This window comes from Vulpes vulpes, chromosome 14, assembly GCF_048418805.1.
Source record: "Vulpes vulpes isolate BD-2025 chromosome 14, VulVul3, whole genome shotgun sequence".
In the NCBI taxonomy this organism is placed as follows: Eukaryota; Metazoa; Chordata; class Mammalia; order Carnivora; family Canidae; genus Vulpes; species Vulpes vulpes.
The window spans coordinates 136,420,017-136,445,703 of NC_132793.1; the positions used below are offsets into that span (position 1 = coordinate 136,420,017).

The window sequence follows — 25,687 nt, forward strand, 5'->3', positions numbered from 1 at the left end:
CAGCCATTCCTGTGGAATGTTCTATGAGGCACCAGTTAAATTCATTCGGGATTAAATATGAAATTATTCCTTGTCTCCACTTGAGAATCAGTATTTACAGCTCTCCTTAACCTTATAAATTGGCAAAATGAAGACCATCGCTCAGTATTCTTGTTTAGTTTTTGGTGTGAAAGTGGATAGTGCAACTGTTTAATTCCCGGAAATTTTATAATCAGAACTCTGTAGCTACAAACGTCATTGTCTATAGTTCTTATAACTTTGATTCCATTGTGTTTCTTACAGGCAGTGTTTCAAAAGAATACCTCACAGCGGTACTCCAGAGATCCCAGACTCAGAAATTTCTGTGACATATCCAGGCTGACCAACTTATACACTTGTGTAACTGTACATTTCAAAGGAATGATTCTTACTTCTTAGTTTTATGTTAATCAAATGTCCCATGGTGCCTCTGTGGCAGTTGCATTTAGTTTTTTTTTTTTGTTTTTTTTTTTTTTTTAGTTAGCATACCCAAAAGTGGGTATGCTGTTGAACACTACTGAGCGCTCAAATTACCTAAGAGATAGTTTATAAATCTTAATAATGGCTCTCATATATTAGATATGTTAACCTAAACATAGCTTTAGCTTACATAGTCTGAATACATTGCTTTTAATAAGTTCTCCTATAGTGAAGAAGGAAATCCTATAATATGATTGGTTGGGATGTTCAAATTCTGCTTGAGATGGTCTCAAACTCATCACAGTAATTATTGACACTGAAAGTGGACCTGAAAAAAAAAAAAAAAACCCTGAAATTGAAAAAGTTTAGGTAACATTTATGCCATCCTCCTCGTCAAATATTAGTAAGTTTATAATAAGATTTTCTTACCACAATCTGCCACATTCTTCTGTTATCCTTACTCTTGCGCCAACTGGTATATAAAGTTCTTTCCTCTTGGAGTGCTCTTTCTTGTTAGCCTGAGAAACTCCGATTCATTGCTCAAAACTGGGCTTGGGCTGCGCTTCCTTGTGAAGTCTTCCTTGATAAAATCATCAGGCCCATTGTCACCTGCATCAAACTTCCCTCTTCTGCATGCCTTAGAATCATATGCCTTCTCTAAAGGACGAATCATGCTATTTTGGAACTGTATGTTAGCAAATTTTCTTCCCCAGTAGTCTGTGGGGTTCTTGAGAGATGATCGCAACTTATTTTTTTTTTTTTTTATTGCCAGTGCCTTATGTAAGTCCTGGTGTATAAGCAGCATCCTATAAATATCAGTTGAGTGAAATTTATTGGAAAGAAAAATCTCAAATGGCTATTTAAGTTTTATTTACCTTCCTATGCTTTTATATGTTGTCTCCCAGTGGAATTATAAGCTCTGGAAGTATAGGGACTGGGTCTCCTATTTCTAAGTATTCTCTTAGGAGCACATGAGCAGTATTTTTATATTTATGTAATCAAATACTAGATGCTGCTTGTCAGTCTTATTTCTCAGTCAGCATAATATTTTACAGGACGTGAAGTGAATTCTGTAGGTTGTTTTACAAGAGTTCAGCATCTATTGAAATAATCCAGATGTTAAGGCCTAGTTCCTGTTTAAATGACGTTGAGGATGGGATCCCTGGGTGGCGCAGCGGTTTGGCGCCTGCCTTTGGCCCAGGGCGCGATCCTGGAGACCCGGGATCGAATCCCACGTCGGGCTCCCGGTGCATGGAGCCTGCTTCTCCCTCTGCCTGTGTCTCTGCCTCTCTCTATCTCTCTGTGACTATCATAAATAAATAAAAATTAAAAAAAAAATTTATAAATGACGTTGAGGAGATCTAGTATGTTTTGTGGTAAGAGAAGTACCAAAGAAGGCAAAAGATACTTTATTCTTACGAAATGCCACTTCATAGATGTGGCCATAGTTGACTCATACATAATTCAATAGTTGGTGCAAATCTGGCAGCACTTCACCAATTCATGGCCAACGTGGTTGGAGATTCTTGCCAGATCTCAATTATACTGTCAATTCCCTCTAATTCAATTTAGCACATATTAATTGAGCGCTCCCTATGTGTCATGCATTGGGCAACTCACTGAATGTTAGGTAGAGTGCAAACACTTGGATATGAGCAGACCGGAATTGTATTTATTCCTGGCTTTTTCTCTTACTATCTAAGTGATTTAGGGCAAATTACTTAACTTCTTTGACCTCAGATTTTTTATCTGAAATAGAGGAAATGAATCTCAATCTCGTGGAAGGTTATAAAGGGGGTAGGGCTGGCACAATGTTTGGCATCCAGTTGACACTCAGTGCACGTTAACCTAGTGATTCACGTAGGGGGAGCCCCCAACTTTCCACACCCTAGAGCAGAGGAAAACACCAAGAAGGGCTCCATAAGAAGGCAGGTGCCAGCTACAAAGAGACAATTGGGCTATGGGTTGTTTCCAGATGCCTTTATTTTAATAGCATTATTATGTGTTGGATTTTTAAAGAAGGGCATGTGCCAAGGTGGTGTTATAATTCAATTTCAATTACAGTAACTGTTATGTGTAGCAGGAGAGTCAAAGGTTGCCAACTTCCCTATGCCCAGGCCCTGAATTTAATAGCAGTAATGGCTTTGCGCAGCTACTTCAACGCCCCATTACTGTCTGCTCTTGATTTAGTGGCGGCCTTCTCCCCTGAGCTAGGGTGTTGATGCCATCTCCTGGTCTGGCTCCGGTTTCTGGGGAGATGTTCATTCTGCCTGAGACCTGCCAGGAATCTATTTTTTTAATTTCCTGTTATTAGCTGTGGTGGAATAAGACAGAGTTCCCCCTTTCTTCCTTCCTTTCTTTTTTTTTTTTTCTTCTTTTTTTTGGTAACTTCTGTCACCCACATCAAACAGAGCTGTTTTACAGAAGCGTTCCTTATGTGCTATACATTCTATTTGTAGCAATTCACCAATAAGCATTTACCTATTAAAATTATTATAGTGATCCATGACTTCCATATTTAAAAAGTCTATCCAAAAACCAATTATCAGTCTTGCTGGTATATTTTATAGAGAAATTATACAAGGGGTGGGGGGATTTGAAATTCCTTACTATCATTCCTTTATCCCTTCCATCCTTCCTTCCTCCATTCCTTCATTGCATCCTTCCTGTCCTTCTATCCGTCATCCATCCATCCATCATCCACCCATCATCCCTCCCTCCATCCATCATATATCCATCTATCCATCATCCATCATCTATCCCTCCCCTCCATCATTCATCCATCCATCCATTGTCCTTCCTTCTTCCTTCCTTCTTTCACCTTCCTTCTTTCTTTACCCTCTTTCTCTCCCTTCTTTCTCCATTGCTTTTTTTCTTCTTCCTTATACTCCTGCTCTTTTTGATTCTTCTCCCCTTCTCCTTCTTTTATGTGGTACTCCTTAATTTAATGAATTTTCTTGCAAAAATCACCTCTTCTTATTGCTATAGTTTCACATTTTGCTCTCATCCATTTCTTCTGGTCCTGTCTTGTACATACTTAGAAGTCCTCTGTATCACCCATATTTATATCCTTCCAATATTTGTAGGTTCTTATCTGATCCCTTGGTGTCACCCAAATAATAGACATTTATCTCCTTAATCTGGCCTCATAAATCAAACCTTTCTTTTCTCTAATCATATTTTTTTTTTAATCATTCCTTAAATTGTTTCCAATTTGTCTGCGTCTTTCTGAAATGGAAGTGCCTCAGACTTAACTCAGGATTCAAAGGCTGAGAGCTTGCTGGCTAAATTTTGCCTTTCCTTTTCTCCAAACAAACATTTCCTAACAAACAAATATAGTATGGTTCTTTATCTTGCCAACTTATTTCTTTGCAAATTCATGCAGAAAAAAATTTTACTGAGGTTGTCTGAAGTAGATTTAAAAAAAAATGCACTTTTTCCAGGAGGCAGAGGGAACAAGTGTTTAAACCCAGATTCAATGCTATTTGTGATACACGCACTTAAATTCCATGTGACTAATGTTCTTAATATCTAACACAGAATTAATGATGTGCATTCTCATGAAAAGGGCCTGGACCATGGTGAGATTTTCAGGCCCCAGAGAATGAGCACCCCCTTTAAACTTTGCACCTAAAGTGCGATGTGTTTCATCCTAGTTCCAACCCTTCTCATGACAAAAAAAAATAATATAATGTGTTAAAATGCTCCAAAAATGTGACCATGTGGACCAGATGTAAGGTATTGCTGTCATTATTCTTCACCAGTCTGATAACGACTCTACCAGTGGAGTCGTTACACATGTGGAGCCCCGCTCTGGTCTCAGCATTTCACTCTCCCAAGCTCCTAGTGCCCTGATTATGCTAGCCCCTGCCTACCCAGGTACCTCCAAGCCAAAACTAATCCAATGTACTGTTCATACACAGGCTTTGTTATTTCTGTATCTTGGCATAAAAACGGACTCATCTAGATTCCCATTCCTTCAGAGTTTTGCTTATCTGTTTTCTTGGAAATAATAAGCTTATCAGATAAAATTGTGTTGTCACTGTCTCTAGAAGGAAGGACTGGCTTAATGTGTGATCCATTTCAGGTCACAAAGTTGTAACTTCATTAAGGTATTTGTGGATACAATGCCTTACACTCCAAGTGCTCTATTACATGATTTATAGAAATATTTGAACATGAATTACAGTAAGAAGTATGTTTTTTATCATGACCCAGAACACACATGAAAATAATTGGAAAATAATTTCATAAAACACAGCAGACCCTTTCTACATCTGAGCCACTTACATAGCCCATCCTATCTTAAAAAATAGATTCCAGAGGCAGCTGGGTGGCTCAGTCGTTGAGCATCTGCCTTTGGCTCAGGTCATGATCCTGGGGTCCTGAGATTGAGTCCCACGTCGGGCTCCCTGCATGGAGCCTGCTTCTCCCACTGCCTGTGTCTCTGCCTCTCTCTCTGTGTCTCTCATAAATGAACGAATAAAATCTTTTTAAAAAATGGATTCCATGTGGCTCAAATGGTTAAGTGGCTGGCTCTTGATTTCAGCTCAGGTCATGATCTCAGGGTCCTGGGACTGAACGCCATGTTGTGTTCTATGCTCAGCAGGGAGTCTTTTTGAGGATTCTCGCTTTCTCTCTCAAATAAGTCTATAAAAATAGATTGTATTTCATTCTTACCTAGTACACTCAATTCTATACTAGACTGTTCCATTTTTAAAACGACAGATCATTAACTCATTAAGTTGATTTTGCTATCTATTAATATGATGCAATCATTCTTAGGAAAAAAACACTCAAAAGGATTATTTTTCAATGGAAGTGAGTGGATAGCTACAGTACAGACTTTTACTTGATGTTTGTGAAACTGTGTATATCCAGTATGCCTGTGTAGGTGGTAGAAGGCAATGCTTGTCTGACTTCACTGAGGGCAGAAGAGTTTACCTTGATGGGACATGATTGTCACATGTGCACTGATATTTAACAGGTTACTAGGTAGTTCAAGGATTAGGCAAATGTAGTAAGAGGTAATGGAGCTCCTATGGGGTGGATAGCTGGATTACTGGAATGGGCCATTGAGGAGAAGGCACTATCCGGAGATCCAGGGGGTAGCCAGCGTTTGGGAGCTTTCTTAACATAAAAAGAAATCCCAGTAATTGAGAGGTAAGTATTAGAGCTAAACTGTGGATTTAGATACCAGTAAACCACTAGTCACAAATGGATCCTAAAATCATAGCAGGGCTGTAGACAAGGGTCATCCCATGCTCTATCATACATCTGTCTGTTGACTTGCTGCTCCTTGAGTTTGTCCTTACTTTAGATATGACTGATCCAAGCACATGCAAATGGAGCCACAAGATCAAAGCTGTGACTGAAGCCAGTCTGAATGTGTGAAGAATGAACAGTGCCTGATAGATCTTGGGAAGCAGACAGGCCTTGGCTCCCTTGACTTTGACATTTCCCTCCTTTTGCCCCGAGGACCACATTAGAAGGTGTACCTCCCTGAATGTGTTTTAATGTATTTTTTCCTCTGACTTACCTTTGTAAGTTCTCTCTTCAAACTGCTCTCGTATGCCATCTGCTTAGAGTCACACCTCATTCTTTCCAGGCGTGCACAGCCATTATCAAATTCATAATATTAAATAATTCATTTTTAAACAATAGAGAATTTATATCGAGTTTTCTGCATAGCTTATTAATGGCTTAAATATTTTTTTAAACAATTCCTGATTGAATGACTCTTTGTATTTCTGATGTCCAGGAAGAACATAAAATTGTGAAGGTTTTTTGCTACCCTTGTAAAGTTATAGGATTAAATTTATGAAGAGAAAAATAAGCTCTTCTGTATGCCCAGGCTCCTTAACCAAATGAATCCCAAGTTCATGTATAAACTTGCAGTTACTAAGGACATATATCAGGGAACATTACAAAAAGTAACAGTTTTAGAAAGAAAAGAAGGCATGGAATAGCATGTGATTTTTTTTCTCCCACTATTTGGTGGTATGAAAGTAACAAAGTACTTTGATCCACAATGCACAAGTCCCCAAAAATATAAAAGTAAATTACTGATAAAATACATAGAAAAATGACCTTTTCAAAATCCCATTTCAAACTTTCAAAGTCAGGAGCTTAAGTGAGCGGTGCATCTAAGATTCCTTTTCCAAGTAGAATAGAATTGTAGGGGCACATTTCTACCCTGAGTAGCAAGAAATTCATTATTAGGATCACTTTGACTCATGGTGATGCTGTGAACTTCTAATTATCCCAGGTAATGTAGGCAAGGATAGTACATAATTGAAGTTCAACGATAACACAAAAGGCTTATTTTAACCATGAATGTCAACCTTTTTTCCTAGTAAACATTTGTATAAATCAGTGAAAAAAAGCTAAGCTGCCTGTGCATCATTTACCTCTCTCTCTCTTCCATATCTTCCCTTTTGGCGATGTTGTTTACATGATATAAAGTAGTCAAAATATGAGGAGAAGGGGTTATGGCTTTCTTGTGAGCTGGGGAAAGCTTGAGTTATTTTTCATGCTAATGGCAGTGAAGATATATGTAGGCTTCAGGCAGACTCTAGGTTCTACTGATTTCATGTACATGGATAGAATCTGAAGGTGAAACCATAGCCAATAACTACAAGCTTCAGGAGCTCACAGTTGATGGTTAGCCACAAATGACATGCATGGTGAGGTGAGAGAATGAAGCTACCATGTGAAGCTCAAGCAGCTGCCAAGATGCTCATCCCATCTCCGGGGGCCTCAGGCATCCACCATGTGTGGAGCCACACACCATTTTCAGAAAAGCTTACCAATAAGGATGTGGCTCTAAAAATGCCATCTATTCTTATTCTCACTGGTGCAGAGGATTGAAAGTTTTTGCCTGATGGCAGCCAGAAGTTTAAGGGAATTCCCCAAAGGGGAATTTCAATATATTTGAGCAAGGGCAGCATCACCGGAAGCACTGTGTAACTTCCCAACAAGGCTTTGAAGAGTAGAAGACTCATTTGGATACACGAGTCCTGACAATAAATAGTCACACATATTGGCTCTTACTTTACGATTTTTTTTATAGCTATACCTTCATTTTGTATGTGTAATAAGAATGAATGTTTGCTTACTTACCAGGTTCTTGAAATTATCTAATTGTTAAAAAAAAAACTGGTTGATGAAAATACATATTTGCCTATTTGATCTCTCACATGCATTTGTGTGTGTATTTTCCCTCTAAAGAAAAAGAGTCATAGAAAAATAATTAAAAGTGTTTTTTCTTTGGTCACTGAATAACAAGTATATTTTTATGGTTTATGTTAATTAATCATAATGACTCCTATGCTTATTAATAAAAATGTGTTGATTAACTTTATGCTGAAATAGAGTTCAACAATTATGGAAAAGGGACTGTTGGCATCTGAATTGAGTTTGATCAAATCCAAGATATTGTACAAACAATACAAATATTCAGTACCTAGATCAGATGCCAATTTTTTTTCTTGCTAAAGACAAGCATTTCCATCCCACGAGAACACTGAGCCACCTTTCCAGTGTCTCTTGAATGGCTGGCCATCCCTGAGGTGTGAAGGCCAGAGAAGAACATAAGAACAAATTGATGTTACCTGTGAGGATACCACGTAAGGCAGTGTGGGTTCCTAGAGAAGGGATACGTGAGCCCCTAAGCTAGTTGTTCCTATTGCCAAAGCCAGCCGCTATAGAGTTGCTTTAATAATTTGGGAGGCTGCATCAATCAGCAGGAAATGGAGTAGTTAGTAAATAATTATTTCAAGGAAACAAATTTGGATATTCAATAGAGTAAAAATGTAATGGAAAATGGTGGGGGGGCGGCACAATTTTGTGGATTACTGATTGTCTTAGAACCTCTGAATTGTTTAAGAATTGCTCTGAATTTTCCAGTTTGACTAGCTATTCCATTGGATGAGGTTCCTACAGCTAACAAACTGGCTCTTAAAATATCTCCTTCTTCATGCATTAGTGTCATCAGGCATCAAGTTGTCAGGTTGTCAGTGGTCTCACTTTTCCTGTACAGAAGTGATGAACGAAACTCTTTCACACCAAGGTGTTAGAGATTAATGTGTTCTACCATTTAAGTTCTTTTCAGGACACCTGGGATGCTTAATGTGAAAAATTAAAAATGTTAATGGTGGATTCTAGCTACGGTGATCCTTTGCTGGAGGGCTATGCATTTGGCCTAAGTCCTGCCCTGCAGACAGCATGCCATTAGTTTCTTCCTTCTTTCTTTCCTCTCCTCCTTCGCATCTTCATTTACTATAACTTTTACTGCTCAGCTCATATATTTCCGGCACATGGATAAGTAGAGTATCAAGTGGGAGATATGATCCATCCTCTCAAGCACTCATAGTTTCATAGAGGAGATGGTTGTGTCAACCAGCTCTTAAATCTTGAGAGGACCATAGTTAAGTACAAAGCAGAAAGAAGGGGGTCAACCTTGTTGGGGAAGAGCTTTGTGAAAGACCTGACTCAGGTAGAAATATTTAAGCTGATTCTTAAATGATAGATATGAACTTCCCAGAAGGGAAAGGAAGAAATTACAGAAATCCACCTGGCAGTTTGACCGCAGTAATATTTCAGCATGATTTGAACACAGGACGTGAAGGCAGATTGTCAGGAGATGAGGCTGCAGAGCTCCTCAGAGGGTTGGGAGGGACCTTGTGCGCCTTGCTGTGGTTTGGGGATTACATTCTATAGTCAGCAAGAAACCACTACAAACTGAAGGGGGAGAATGATACGCTTTTAGCAAGCACTCTGACAACAGTGTAGACTGAGAGTGGGTCAGAAGAGGAAGAGAGGCTCAACAGAGTTCTATCATCCTCAGGGAGACTATCTTGGGTGAACCTAATCTAATCAAGTAATCCCTGAAAAGAGGTCAGTGAGATTTGAAACATAAGAGAGATTTTCCCACTGTCAGTGACATGTCATAGAGCGAGCAAAGGACCCGAAGCGATTTCTGGGAACTGAGAGTGGTCCCTTTCCCACAGCTCACAAGAAAGTAGGGATCTCACTCATGCATCCATAAGGAAATGAATTCTGTGAACAACCAGTGGTCTCGGAGCAGACCCAGACAGAGCCTCGGATGTGACCAGAGCCTCAGCCTACACTTTGATTTGAGCCTGAGTAGAGGGCTCAGCTCACCCATAATCAGACTCTTCATCCACAGAAACTGTGAAGTATAATTTGTCTTGTCCTAAGTCATTCAGAAAAATTATATAAATTTATCCTCGTAACTGCTTTGAAGTTCTGTTTCTCTCTTTGTCCAAATCTAGGGCCTTTACTCCTAGATCATTGCGCATTCAGCAGTAGGAAACGACTCCATGTAGTCTAACAGCTCAGAGAAGCAGTGTCCTCAGACCCAGCAGGTCATGCTTGACTGACTTGTTTTGATGACCCTTCAAAAATTTTTTAATCTGTTGATGGCTATAAATAAATTTAATATAGCATGCATTCAATTATCTGTAAAAGATCATCTTTCCTTCTCTAGGGCCACTTCCTGTTATTTAATAAGTGCAATTTCCATTATGCTGCTGCTGCTGGTCTTTCTTTTCAGTGTGGTCCTACTAATGGCAAGTCCATATGTGTGTTTCACATAAAATATATGCTTGATTCTTGTGCAAAACTTGATCCTAGCATGAGATAAATATCATTGCTATTACATTTGAACTATTCTTGTTAAAAAGCAAGGTTATTAAAAAGTGATTAAGTTGGAGTTGTTAGTAATTAAACTACAACATAAAAGTAACGTGAATAATTTTCAAGGAAATTGTTGTGCATTATTTTTCATATTTTTATTTAGTGCGGTAGAATAAAAGGGTAAACAATTTTTAGACTCTGTTACTGTGAGGAAGTTCAGCATATCAACTGTAATGAGGAATAATTTGTTGGAAGGAATATTTGGAATGAAATCTGGCTAAATATATATCCGCAGCTAAGATTTCCATTAAGCGGGGCTAAAATCTGTAGAAATTGCCCTGGGTTTAACGATCACATAAATAATCCTGTTTCAATTATTTGAGTCTTAGATAATTTCAGAGTAAATGAATTAGGCATCGGACAACTTTGTGTCTTTTGTTACTTTTATAGTATTGATTTAGATAAAGATTATCCCCAGCAGAATAATGGGAAAAGGCTCCAAGTGGCTGCTGTTTGGTTTTTTTATTAGATCTCCAACTAAAATATCTACTTTATCTAAATCAGCTTCACGCTTCTGAGCATCGGCATCCATCAATTGCTGTTTATTCCACTTTGCTGGGTTGTTAAGGTGGTTGTGTATCGATGTTGGCCCTCACTTAGGTGATTGTGTTTGGAGCTAAACAGGGGACGTTCCAGGGATAGATTCGAGAGGAAGGGAGCCAGGATGTGTAGCAACACCGAGAAGGGTGGAAAGGTTTACAGTCCTGGCTCCATTTACGCTGCATCTGAAGCTCCCTGGTGAAAGAAACCTGTGATGGACGCAGAGAATGAATCATCAAAATATACTATGACCACATGGAATGGAAACTTGTATCTATTCACAAATGACTTAAAAATGCCTTCCTTCTAGTAGGAGAAAAAACTTTCTAGAGAAGTTTGAGAAACTGATGGAGCTCCTATCTATTCTTAACCGTGTCGAGTTTGTGAAAGGTGTGACTCTCGGCTAGTTTTTAATAAGCTGGGGAAATGTCTCCCTGGAGGCTGTGTTCCTTACTGGGGGCGTGTTTCGGCAGGTTAATGCAGTGTTTCTCATGGTGTGGTCCAGAGAAGTTCTGCACTAGAACCGTTAGAATGTTTGATTAAAAAGGAGATTCGTGGGCTCTCCCGAAGACCTCCTAAATCAGAATCTCTGGGGAAGGTCTGAAGATTCACTTTCAAGAGCATCTCTAGGTAATTCTGATGCACACTAAATTTTGAGCACCACCAGCTAATAATATATTTGTACAGCGGCTCTCTGTTCTCTCTTGCCATTGCTGGATAATAGCTCCACCATTTACAATTCCCCCATTGGTCTTCAATCCTGGAAAGATGCGCTAAAGTACAGCTTCAGAGTGTTTCTGAGTCACTGTCTATTCTTCCTCCATTTAACCGCCTTCAAGAACTTAGTATTTTGTCTCTGCTATTCATCCTGAGGTCAGGGTTGTCTGGTGAAGCCTGGTGCACTGTTGCTTCCTTACCGTTGAGGACGTTTTCTAGTCATGGAACATGCAGTGTGATGCGTCGGTGGGGATGGTGAGGCCGATGAGCGGTGGAATATGTCCGTGAAGGTGAATTTCCTCAGCAGACGACCGGGTTCTTAGAAAATGCAGTTGAGCCTGAGTGGATCTTGATGCTACATTGAGACATCGTTATATCTTTCATGCTCTAGAGTGTCCCAGAAGGGAGAGTGACTATGACAGTCTCAAAACCCAGTGTCCAGGAAAGTTATTTCAATGTTGTCCCTCTCTGTATCTATTGGATATAGATAGAGATGAAGGTAGAGATATATTATATGATTTACAGGTATACCTAGGGATACCCAGATGGATTTTCTTAAGGTGAGTAATTTAAAAGCCAAGACATTATAATTGAATGAATCATTCCCATATTACTTGTGGTGAGGATGGTGGTAATCTTGATGGGCAAATATGAGAAATGTGTTTTCTTTAGAATCCCAAATCAATGGAGGATATACCTCACTTATTTTTATACACATGGTGGCTGGGAATAATAATAGTAGTAAGCTAAGTTTGGTATATTTCTCGAGATAATTCCTGGAAACAATTAGAGCAGTACTTGAGGTGTAGCAAGGGCTCAATAAGTAATAACAATAATAGGTACCGTTTATTGAGCATTTACAAGGCGCCGGTGTCCGCCGATTCTGCTTTGCATGAATCAGCTCAGCAAGTTCCCCGAAATCATGAAGCTCTAAAGCAGCAAAATGGGAATTTGAACCCAAGTGTGCTCCTAACGTCTGCATTTCCTGGGTATTTCCATGAATGTGAGTTGTTATTTCTCCATGTTACCACCGAAATAAATTCCTCATTTGATGCCTTGCTGCTTGGTGTTAGTTCAGTTCATTTTGGAAATTCAAATATCCTCCCTATTCACTCAGTCATGGGATTTAGCCAGCTTCCCTGAGATCGAGTAACTGCCAAAGGAGGGAAATGAGTTAGAGGCAGGCAACTGGTGCTCATTTTGCATGTCAGAATGGGAGATGGCCTGAAAAACGAGGGAACAATTGTCATGAGGGCGTTGGGACAAGTGATTTGGCTGGCTTTGAGTATTTTCCAGGCTCTGCATGAATTCTCTGCCAAGATTTAGTCTTATTCTCCAGGGGCCATGCAATGCAGACTACTCTTCTGTGGGAAAAAAAAAAAAATCACGACTTAATGTCTATATGGTGTAAGCCTAATGCAATAAAGTTGATCTTGATTCCATTCGCCTACCTTCCCCTGCCTCTCAAGCCTAAGTGGACGCTTTCCATATTTACTTAGAGATGCTGCCATGGCTTATGGTTATTTGCAATTGTACCCAAAACACTATCTCATTATTATCTCTAGGGTCAGATCCGAGTTCAAATCCTGGGCTGGATATTTCCTGATGTAATCTATGAAACCCACTGTTCCTCAATTTCCCCTGGTTCAATGGAAATACTAATGGCTGTCACCTCATAGGGTTTATGTGAGGATGCTCTGAAATAATTCATACAAAGTGCTCAGCTCACCATTCTTTCAAATAATGATTATCCTAAAAAAAAAAAAAATACTAGCTATTGTCATCTGAATTTTGTTTTAATAGATTTTTGCACTTTGCCAGGACAGGGGAGAGGATTGTGATTGCTCCCATACCCTTGTATGGTGCCTGGACCAAAAAAAACCTCACAAATGAATAAATGATAAGTGATCAGAAATAAATGGCATGAAGTTTCATCTTTGACCAGGTCAGCTAATTGAGGCTCGGAGAGTAGTGTATGGAGAAGCCTTTCTCTCCTTTCATTCTGGTTAATACCATCCCAACCTGCAAGCAAAAGGGCACAAATGAGCAGAATCTCTTTCTTCTCTGCCTCAGTTCATCAAAGAGCAGTCTCATCTCTCATTTGGGAAGAGAACACCTTCCAAAAGCCATATTGCTGAAAACAAAGCAGAAATGGGTTCATTCCTGCCAGTAACTGGAGATTTTTAATATTCAAACTGCACTTTATTGATATGCTCTGAAGTACAAGAGTAAAAGTGTCCATAATTAAGTGTGTTTATTTTTCTGGGGACAAGCCAAGGAAACCTTCATGTGGCAGTCGAGATTGAGCGACTCCCCAAGTTGTTTTGTTGAACCTTCTTTTAAGCAGTGAGACCTGGATCTGCCTCTTACCCTCCTCATTAGTTTCTTGGGAAAATGCCATGTAGAAGCTTTCGGCAAATTGTCATCGCAGCATTTCCCTCCCTCACCTCTACGTCATACTCATCCCTTCCCCCCCATCCATCCACTCACAGGGCAGAGGCACCTGCATCTAAAATTGCATCAATCCAAAACGGGCAAACAATTTTTTCAAAAGTCTTAATAACAGTGTTGGATACTTAGGTCAGTGATGTTTGTGTGTTCATGAAGGGAAGCATTTATCAGGTGCTTACTATATACCTGGTCCTTCACATGGGGAATGACCTGAAAGTCAGCGTACAACGACCAGCCTGACTGGCTTCTGGTGCTTTGGGATGAGGAGGGATTTACCAACTCTTCCCAAGCCTCCATTTCTTGGTCTGTGAGAATGAAACCTTTATCTTCCCAAGGAGTGGTTGTGAGGATGGAACAGCCAACATGCTTAGCCCGTGCTTGGCAAAGTATGTGCTCATGTAGCCCAATTGTCACTTACAAATGGTGTGGAATCTAATCCTCACAACACTCCCAAGGGAGCTGTATTGGTCCCATTTTGGAGAACGGCAAACTGAGTCTAACTTCAATGATGTCTAAGATCTGGAGTCGGTACCCAGGTCTCTTCTTTGTATTGGTCATTTCGATATTTCTCTCTTAAAAGAGAATGTCAGGCTCCATAGGAAGAAAAAAATACCGGGTGAATGTTTCAATCTAAGTCTGAGCTATGACTTGAAACTAGGACTTACTGACAGAACCACTTTACCTATTTAGATTGTGGTGTTCCTTCAGCTGACAAGGAAAGGATGGGAGTGGATGCTCTCCAGATATTTCACACCCTGCATACCAGTGGTGCTTAGATATTTGGGACTGGGAGACCTTCTCTGCTGTCTTCGTTATATTGCTTTCCTTGGTCACCTCATCAGGAACCACAAATCCTACTAACATAAGGTGTTGAGAAAAGAGATGGTCAAGATAGGAGGGTTTGCAGAAACCTCACAAGTGTCCACAGGCAGACCTAGCACTCTAGATCACAGGGAGTGAGGTCCGGGCAGATGAGTCCGGGAGCAGGTGGCTTTTTAAAAAAGATGAGAATATCAGTTACATTATCCATTCCACAGCTAGTCACTGCCTCTTAGTGCCAGGAACTATTTCTAAGTTCAAGGGTATCCCAGTGGACAAGATGGACCCAAATCCCTGCCTCCATAGGCAGGAGGCTACATTCTAGCAGGAGGAGATACCAGATGAGCACACGAACAAATGTATCTGTCCGGTGGTGATAGTGCTTTGGAGGAAAGTAGAGGGTGGTGACTCCAGGGTTAGGGGAAGGGGTGGGGCTCCACACAGGACAGTTACAGGGGCTTCTCTGTGGTGAGGATTTCAAAGCCAAGACCTAAATATAGTTGTTGGTTCCTGGAGCAATCCGGGAATATGCATTCCAATAGTGGGAACAGCAAGAGGAAAGGCCTGGGCTTAGGAGGTAGATGATGATCCAAAAGGAAACCTACAGGCTCTGGGAAGAACAGTTCAGTTCCAAGGGAACACTATATATATCCAGGCCCAGTGGGAAGACCCTCACCCTGGCAATTTTTATTAACAACCCACCCATACATGGTTCTCAGCAAAAGAACATCGATATATTCTTGTATGTATTTATTTGTATGTATGTATGTATTTAAGATGTAAAATATGATATTTTGAGATCTCTATATAGAGAGAAGAATGATTACTACAGTCAATCTAATTATCATATCTATTTGCATAGTTACCTTTCATGAGAGCACTGGAAATATCTCCTAGCAAATTTTAAGTATATGGTATTATTAACTACAGTCATCAGACTCTACATTAAATATCTAGAATTTATTCATCCTACAAATTACAACTTTGTATCTCTTGACCAGCTTCTTCCCATTTGCCCCATCTCCCTTCCCTCTGATAACTGCTGTTCTACTCATGCTTCTGTGAATTCAACTTTTTTTTTTATATTCCACATATAAGTGAGATCATCCAGCATTTTTCTTTACGAGCATAGCTTATATCATTTAACATAATGTCCTCTATGTTCATCCATATTGTCACGAATTCCAGTATTACCTTCTTTTTAAAGGCTATATAATATTCCTGTGTGTGTGTGTGACAGATTCTCTCTTCATTCATTCATTTATTCATTCATCAGCAGACACGTAGGTTGTTTCCATATCTTGGCTGTTGTGAGAAACCAATCAATGAACAGGAGAGTGCAGGTATTGAAGTACGGATTTCATTTTTCCTTTGGATATAGACCCAAAAGAGGAATTGCTGAATTATGTGGTGATTCTATTTTTAATTTTTGGAAGAAACTTCATACTGTTTTCCATAATGGCACTCCCAATTGGATTCCCACCAATGGTACACAAAAGTTCTCTTTTCTCCACATCCTTGGCAACACTTCTATCTTTTGATCATACCCACCCTAGCAGGTGTGAGGTAACACCTTATTGAAGTTTCAATTTACATTTCCCTGATAGTTAATGATGTTGAGTGCTTTTCATGTGCCTGCTGACCATTTGTATGTCTTCTTTGGAAGAATGTCTATTCAGGACCTTTGCCTATTTTTAGTTAAGTTATTTTTGTTTATTCTTTTTTCTACTGAATTGTTTGAATTTCTTATATATTTTGCTATTGACCCTTTATCAGATATATGGCTTATAAATATTTTCTCCCATTCTGTAGGTTGCCTTTTAATTTGTTGATGGTTTCTTTTGCTGTGCAGAAGCTTTTTAGTTTGATGTAGTGCCACTTGTTTATTTTTTATTTTGTTGCCAGGACATCAATTTTGAATACCAACATAAAGGACCTGATCTTTGACTTTCATTTACCCGGCAAGTTGAGGGGCTCTACTGAGTTCCCTTGGGTAGAAAAATGTACAACAATCCTCTGTAGAGACCAGAGGAGATGTGTGTTTAAGTAATAATAATCCTGCAAAAGAGCAGGAAGGAAGATCCAGGAATTTATTTAACCAGTAGTTTAGAAACTTCTCCTGTTGCAAAGTTACAGGGGTTGGTGGATTAATTAGGATGCTGCAGAACAGTTTGGGAGGAACATTTTGGTTATAACCTTCATTCCTGGGCTGACAACCATTTGTGCCAATGTTTGGATTTTTAATTTGTTTAAAGCTGTTTAGAATAATGGGGCAGGGGGGGACATTGAGCTTTGAGTTGAACAAATCAGAGTTTGAAACTTGGCCTATCACTCACCAGTGGCATGACCTTGAGCCTGCTATTTAAACTCTCTGAGGCTTAGTGTTTCTCTGTAAATCTCATCTAATTATGTCTATTTCCAGAGTGGCTAGGAGGGAAAAGTAATGTGTATAAAGGATCTGGTGTATGGTAATTACCCAATTAATGGTGACTATTGTTATCCAACACATATCTATTCCATATATCTGTGAACTGTAACGTGCCCTTCAAGGAGGCATGTGGGGAACATAAAGGTAAAGGAGACATGATTTCTGCCTCCTAGAAGCCTACTCATAAGTTGTGAAGATGTGTGCTCAAGTGGCTATAATATAATGTATCGGAAGATGAAAAGGTACCGTAAAAACCCCAAAACAGGAGAGATTTCTCCTACAATTCTGCTCGAAGAAGTTCCCTGGGTGAGTTTTAGGGACTTGACACACAGAAATGGTAAGGAAAGGATTTTCCAGAGAGATAGTATTTTCAACAAAGCCTGGAGATGGACATACTCGGAGTGAGTTTGGGAGAAGGAAGCTGAGCTGTCACGTTAGGTGATGTACAGAAGTAGTGACAATGAGGTGCAATTCTCAAGCTGGTCCCAGACTAGGACTAGGACGCTGTTCAAAGGAGCTTGAACTTTATTCAGTAGGCAAATAAAGAGCCATGGAAGGCTTCTGAGTAAGGGAATGATAGGGTGAGGGCTCCATCCTAGGGTGACTTTGAATGGAGCATGGAGACACTTGTGAAAGAAAGAAAAGCTAGGAGTGATTCAACACTCACTCTGTTCTAAAAGCATGACTCGCTAATTCTCTCAACAGTACAATGAGAAAAATGCTATTATCATCATCAGATGAGCACATTAAGGCACAGAGATGTTAAGTAACTTAGCCAAGGTCACACAGCTAGTAAGGGGTCCTATACCTGAATCCAGGGAGTCTGGCTCTGGAGTCCATTCTCTGCACTGTTACACCACATTGCCTCAAAAGCCAGCTAGGAGTTAGGGATGCCTGACTCCATCTACCTTACTCTGCCTTTGTTGGATCTCTCAGGATTTTTTTCTTGGCCCTCAGTTTGTTCATCTATGAAACAGGAGACTTGGATTGGCTTTTTTTTTTTTTTTGGATTGGCTTTTTGAGATGCTTTGTAACTCTTGCTTTTTTGTTTCTTTTTCCAAAATTCTGTATTTTAATGTAGGCCTGAAGTATTTGGGAAGTCAGAGGGGGAGGAGTGAATGCAGTGATTGTGTAGAATAGAGACAGAAACTCCAAAGTTTTGTTTCGGATTTTTTTTTTGTTGCTGTTCTCAAACTTTTACTGGCTCAGAATCTACCTAACTCAGTTAACACACACACACACAAGCATTGGAGGTACACATTGAAAAGAAACATTTATTTTGGCGTCTATCTAACGGCAGTGAGCTGATGCATAAGGTACCTGCTAAACCCTAACATTTACAAATACTCAGAATATTTATTAGCTTGTTCTACGCCTGCTTTGCAGCAGTGTGGCAGATATTACTCAACGGAGAATATTAGTTCACGATGACTCAGACCCAGCCCTCGGAGAGGGCAACTCATTGAGAAGAAAGTAAATCCTGAAGGGCCCCGGGAAGCCTGGCTCCTCTCCGCGCTCAGCTAGTCGGGGCAAAACACACCCTGGCTTTGGGTGACCAGTAAGCAGGCTTGGGAAGCAGCCGAACCCAAGCTGTCCCTCCGCCTCTGGGCTTCGAGATGCTCCTCGGGGTCTGCAGCGGGAGTCCTGCCCTGGCTTAGTTTCCGTTGCCAAGGCAACCGAGCAGCCCAACTAAGCCGGCGGCGGGGCGCTGGTCCAGGAGCCGCCGAGCATCAATCCCTCATCACTGCTCCTCGGACCGTCCTGGCGACCTCGGGTCTTCGGGGGATCTGCGCCTTCCTCCTTGCGGGGCTGGCTCTCTGTGCAAGAGTGAGGACCTGGAAGCCGATAATTCCGACGGGCCCGCTTAATCCGGCTGCCACTGCTGGCCTCTGCTACCCTGGACCTGGACGGGATGGATGCATTGCATGGATTCACGCCCTTCTCAGCCTCTCCATCTCGGCTCCTTTCCCTTCTCTCTCTCCCTCCCTCTCTCCCTCTTTCCCTCTCTCTCCCTCATCCTCTCTCTCTCTCTCTCTCTCTCTCTCTTATCCTCTCTCTCTCTCTCTCTCTCTCTCTCCCTCTCCTCCTCCCCTTCTCCTCTGGCAGTAGCCTTCTTAATGTAGTTTAATGGCTTTACAAAGAAAGCCAGGCAGAGGAGCACTTCTCACTGGCTGTGGTCGGACCATGACCTAGCTGACCATGAACTTGGAAGGGCTTGAAATGATAGCAGTTCTGATCGTCATTGTGCTTTTTGTTAAATTATTGGAACAGTTTGGGCTGATTGAAGCAGGTTTAGAAGGTAAGGGAGTGCTTTTTAGTGACTTCTAAAAATTCTCTGTTTTGCAATAAAAATTTCTTCAGCGGATGTGAAAGGCACCTGAAATGAGATCAGAGAAATGTTACTCTGGGATGGACATGAAGACAGGCAGGTCTTTCAGAGTAGGAAAGATGAATAAAATAAACTTTTCTGTAAGTTTCAGTAATGTTTTCAGAGCAGAACATTAAAACTGTGAGAAACACTGAATCAAAATGTGAGAACCAAAACCTAGGAAATTAGAGGTTACTCATTGGTATGTCTGTGATATTGAGAGCGTCTAGTCCATATTGATGTTAGATTTCTTTTAAATCTTATATCCCCTTTTATTGCATCAGCAAATTTTATTCGGGTATGTTGTGAGGTCTATTTGTTTGTTGCTATGCAAATGCATTCGTCACATGGAAATAGATATACATTTATTATAATTTTTTATGGTTTAAGATGAGAGCCTAAGAATGGCAAGCTTTTTGTAAGGTTGTCTGGAGAAGCATTTATAATATTACCTTTTTACATTTCAAGGTACATTCTAAGGGGCAGAGTCCCCAGCTCATGACAGACTTTAACATAGATTCCAAATGGCCAGTTGTATTTCAAGTGCTACTGTTTACATTCCTCAGGGGCTCATTCTTCTATTCTCCTTAGCAATCATCTCTTTCTTTAAAAAATATATATATATTTTTTTCTGAATTAAATGTTTCTTTGAGAATCTGTGTAAATTTATATTATGATTTTCCTACTGCTCAGAACACATTTGAGAGCATGTTTGCATACAGCTAGTTATTGCTTCTGTAAAGTTGTCAGAGCAATTTTTGAAAAGCATCCCTAGATGTTATGTGACATAGCTATGCTTTGGTATCCGTGTTGTTTCAAATTTTAAACTTGAGTAAAAATGCAAATATGTTATAAATGTATTTACAACCACAACTAATCCAGTCCTCCAGAGAAAGACTACCACATGTGACATGACTGCAATTTCAAATAGCAAACATCAAATTACAGCTAAGTGTGTCACTCTGATGTAGGTTATCAGAAACCTACATTCGTAACTCCTTGTGGGGTAAGGGATGGTGGAGAGCCAGATTTGTTAAAGTAAGTTTGCAGAATGCTCTTTTAGAGCCCTCCGTGATGGAGACGTTTATAATGCAAAAACGAAGATAAATTCTAAATCCTGGAAGTGGTAACTGTTCTTTAAAATTGACTTTATCTTGTGCATTGTCATAAAACCAGTACCTTGATCTGGCTTCTCTGTTCATTGGTGTGTTGTTTTACCTGGCAAATGTGACAGGCACCTCCCATTTTAATGGACTGGGGTTTGGTTTGTTTTGTTTTCCCTTTTTTCTTTCTCCCCCCCTCCCCCCCGAGTCTGACAGTAACATGGAATAGTGTCAGTGTTTCTAGTCCATGTGGAGGGACTTGTTTTACCTGGTTTATAGACAGTGTGTGGTCATTCCTTAAACTCTTTTGTTGAGGGCTTTTTCTCTGGATTTTGGAATCAAATTTACTGTATTATTGGTTTTTGTTTCAGGAACACAAACATTCACTTTTCCAAATGAGACCATGTGTTTCCTTCTGCTAAAAGCTTCTAACCTGTATGAAACTATTTTTTTCTCCTTTCCCTTGTTACTTATATTCCAAATTGTACTGATTTGTATGAACAGTTTCTTTCTTGTGTTTTATATTTTGCAATGTCAGCATTTCCCAAGCTAATATTGTACTAATACTACGGAGAGAATGTGTTGTCTCATAAACTTCAGTAAAAATGTATATCTGAATTATTTCCAGTATCTTTAGAAAGTGTTTTGAAATGGTAAGATGTTGATAACCACATGAAGGGGGAATAATACTTAATTTGCAAAAGTTGATAGGAACAGAGCAGTAGTGCTTTCCATTTTGAAGTTTGTATAAGACTTATCTCCAAACTAAATGTTAGAATCAGAAAACCTTCAAAACAAGATTTAAGTTGGCCACATCCTTTGCTTACTGGAGATATGAAACACATGAATAGGCTGAGTTGTTTTATTTTATTGTATAGGGTTTGAATCTACAGAACAGAATGTGCACACTTGAAATAACAGACTAATATTAATGAAAATGATAAACAGTATCATTTAATATCAAAATAGCATATTCATAGGTTTTCTGGAGCTTTCTTAAAAATAAACACAGATACTCACTTCATTCAGATTTATTTTCACCTAGGAATTTCCTTCCTTGCCCACCATTGTACATATGTAAGTTGGGGATAATGATTTCTTTCACTTTTCTTAGTTCTAGCTGTTCATGGGTCCCATTAAGACATTCGAGTATTAAGTAGAAAGATGTGAACCTAAGTTAAAGTCCTGTGAGGATGATTTTGATTTTTTTCCTAAACAATTAAATCTTTTCTTCTAACTTTAAAACTGTTCCACAATGCAGCTATCATTCAGAATAGGAATTTTTTTCTTTTTGTATTATTATATATGCAATATGCATTATGTTCTCAAGGGCATATATATATAATACTATGTTTGCAGGATGTATTTACTATCTTGCTTCAAATATATAGACGGTAAATGTACTTCAAAATAAATTGGTAACATTCAAATCTGAAATATTTGTTTTTGATTATCTTTGAGTACTTTGAGCTCCCATTCTTTGTAGAAGAACAGGGGTTTAGGTCCTGGATATCCTGGGTCCTTCTGTTCCAGTATGTGTGTGATGAGCACAAACATGTAACACTACATGTAGGCCCATGGCATATATTTATAAACAAAAAGGGTTGCATTTAGCAACATTACTAGTGACATTATTTAATGTGAGAAAATAAAACAACATATTCTTACCCTTCCTCTGCCACCCTTTTATTTTCTAACCTTGGATAAGCCACTTTATGTCTTTAGTTGTCGAAAAATCAGAAAACTGGACTTGAATATCATCATGAGACTTTCCATTTCAAAAAGTTTATGAGTCTATCCAATAATTAAAACATGATCATTTCTATACTACGTATCCTTTCTTATGAAATAGGTATCAATGGCCTACTTTGGAACGGCTATGCAGTGCAGCCGTGAGACTGATCTCTCCTCCTCTTTCCAGAGTGGGATAATTCATCATACCTCAAGGAGATTTTCATTGTATTTCAAGAGAATAGAGAAATGTCCTTTCCTGTAGCTCTAGACTTTGACATTTGGGACTGCTATTTTAGGCATCCTTGTGATAGAGTTTCTTGAAATTTATAGGGAGTTCCAATAACAAACACATCATGTTATGATTTATTAACATTTCAGAGGTCAATTGTTTTGGTCTTTTTGGTGTTTGTTTTTTTGTTTGTTTGGTTTTTGTAATTCAGTTAGATTTCATTTTTTTTTTCTTTTTAAACAAAGTAATCTTAATACCTGGTAAGTATGCATACAGATAATAGTTTCCACTCGAGCAAAGTTTTGAGGATATCACACACAGAATTCCTGAGTTGTGAATTCATAAGCTCTCTCTTCTTAATGAGGAGTTTAGGAAGCTCCACAGTTATGCTGGTTTGGAATACTCGTAAAACCTCACAACAATAAATTGCCTCCTTTCCAGCTATAAACATGAAAGTGGTTTTCTGTTAACACATTCCAGGGAGAAATTGAATCAAAATGTTAATGGCAGAGCGATTTCATTATCTCTATATGCAACACTGGGCTGTGAAAATATCTACTTTTCACCCAAATATGTATTAAATCATGCTGAAGTAGTTACTGGATTAAGAAAGAACCATCCTTCTCCCTACTAACAACCTTTGTAAAAGACAAGATTTTACAAAAATGCAATAACACACGGCTTGAAAAAAATCATTTTTATTGGCAATTGTCTTCAATAAAAAGACAAAAGGAAATCAACTGATAATCTAAGTCCTTTGTCGAATGAATAAGCATTAGAATTTCTTTTGTATTTATTCAGCTCACTTGAGTTATCAGGTATCTGTGACACTGTAATGCAAGCTTCCTCAAGAGCCCTACACAAGGTATTAGCCATGTACACAGAGATGGATGTTTGGAACCTAAATTCTTAGTTCTCATGTGCTGTTGACAGAAGTGTGGATGTGTTGGGTCTGTCAATAAATTGGGTCAACTGGAAAGTAGTACTGACTGTGTGTGCGTTTCATGATGTCTAATGAGGACCAAGGGGCTGGAGATGCCTGGAAGGGGGTTATTATTTCCATCTTAAATAGCCTATTTGAAAGTCATAAAGCAGGCTCTTTTTTTGAATTCTCCTGGCATTCTGCTTTCCTATATGCAATGGCATGCCAAAGCTGATGGATAGTTGGACGATCAGAAAAGTTTTTCTAAGCTGTAATGCTTAAGAAATACAAACATAATTTATGGAAGTATTATAAAACTGAAACATACTTTTTACACCAATTAGGAAAGGAACAAAGGGAATATTTATACCATTTGAATTTCTTTAGGATCTTCTATAGTAATATTTCCTTTATCTCAAGAATATTAATGTCTAAATAGTAACTAAGGAAGAGGACTTAGTATATTCAGATACTTAATATATTCTCACACTTAGAATTCAGAGTTATTCACTTGGATTCTAAGCACAGCTCTGCCTCATAATAGTCATGTGATTTGGGGCTATTACTTGACCTTATTTTTAAAAATTAAATAATGATAAATAATATAAATATCTAGTTTTATGAAGACTACCTATATATAAGGCAAGTGTTAAACACAGTATAATGTTAGTCTGTGAATTAAAGTGTTCACATAGCATTGTATTGTATAGTACTATCTTATTTAATCTTTATTATGGTCCTCTGAGGTAGGTACTATGATTCTCATCCTAGATGAGAAACCTAGACTTTCAGAAGCTAAGTAATTTGGCTCAAGCTTACTCAACTAGTAAGTCATAAAGGTGGAAGTCAAACTCAGGCCATGAGGCTCTATATCCTATTGTATAATTTCAATTTCCTCAGCATTCCAGCATGATGGCAATGGCAAACAATTTGGTGAAAAGGTGAGGGTGTTAGGTCAAATATCCATCAACTGTTTCTACAACACATTTTGTATGCAGAACACATTTTATATGCAGAACACTTAGTCACTAGCATTGTTTAATAAGCATAAATATCCAGGGGTGTCTGGGTGGCTCAGTTGGTTAAGCATCCAGGTCTTGATTTTGGCTCAGGTCATGATCTCAATCGTGAGACTGAGCCCCACGTTGGACTTTGTGCTGGATGTGCAGCCTACAGATTCCTTTTATCCCTCTCCTTCTGCCTGCCTCCTCACATGCATGTGTGCTATATTTTTAAAAGAAGGGGGGGCATAAATATTTATGCTGACATAAAGACTATACTAGTCTAACTACAACGTAAAGAATATGCTAAAGCCCCTGTCATAAATAAGACAAAATCTTGTAATATAAATGAATCTGCATTAAATTCCAGTCAAACAAATATAGTCTTTATTTGGGCCTTGGGTAAAATTGAGAAGAAAATAGATATACATGTTTGTTCTCAGATGGAGCCAGCTTCTGATTTGTCTATGGGTAACAGGTGGGACTGCTGGAAAATGATGAGACAGAGAAGAGTTAGTGATTTTTGGGGAAAGGAAGAAATTCAAAATAAGATGCAACTATGTAAAGAAGAGACCTTAAATCCAGGAAGGGGTTTATTTATGAAAGGATCTGAGATTAATGGAGGGGATTGATTGGAGCATAGGCAAACAAAGATAAATAAGATGATTTATATTGGAGTAGGATTTTGGAGTAGGTGCATCCAGCAATGATTTAGAGCATAACACAAGCCTCAATGGGGTTTTAGGCTTGACCGGGATGGTCATCAACAGAAAACACGGTCCAGCCTTTCTCAGCAGATCTAGAGCAGAAGGAACTAGACCATTCTAGTTATGGGAAACAGAGGGCAAGGGAGGAAGGAAGAAAGCTTACCTTAGTTGAGAGTCCATAGGACAAACAAGGTGAAATGAGGGTTACCTATGCCATGTCCTGGAATGATCATACCAACCAGACCAGATTGCAGGTGTTACTTTTAGTTTGCTGGTGGATAAACCAGAGAATCAGAGAGGCTAATGCTTTGCTCAAAGTCTCAAGGGAATAAGTGGAGGAATCTGGATTAGTTCCAGTATCTTCATAGCGGCACTGTTCCAGATGGTGTTCACTATGACTACAGAAGATAAATGTTCAAAAATAGGATAAAATGTACACAGATAAATAAAAGCCACCCCTAATATAAAACCTTTCTACAGACTATAAAAACTAAAAAAAAAAAAAAGTTC

General features: G+C 39.1%; 1 protein-coding gene across 5 annotated transcripts in view; it reads left to right on the forward strand.

The window, feature by feature from the left end:
* KCNIP4 (potassium voltage-gated channel interacting protein 4) overlaps nucleotides 1-25,687 on the forward strand; it is a 1,121,260-nt gene that overhangs the window by 579,649 nt on the left and 515,924 nt on the right. The window contains exon 1 of one of the 5 annotated variants that reach the window (XM_072737990.1): nucleotides 19,072-19,412. The exons of the other annotated variants lie outside the window; for them this stretch is intronic. Within the exon in view, the coding sequence (XP_072594091.1) occupies nucleotides 19,313-19,412 (100 nt within the window). The 5' untranslated portion in view covers nucleotides 19,072-19,312. Of the gene's footprint in view, nucleotides 1-19,071; nucleotides 19,413-25,687 lie in introns of those variants that run through there. 5 annotated transcript variants of the gene reach the window in all.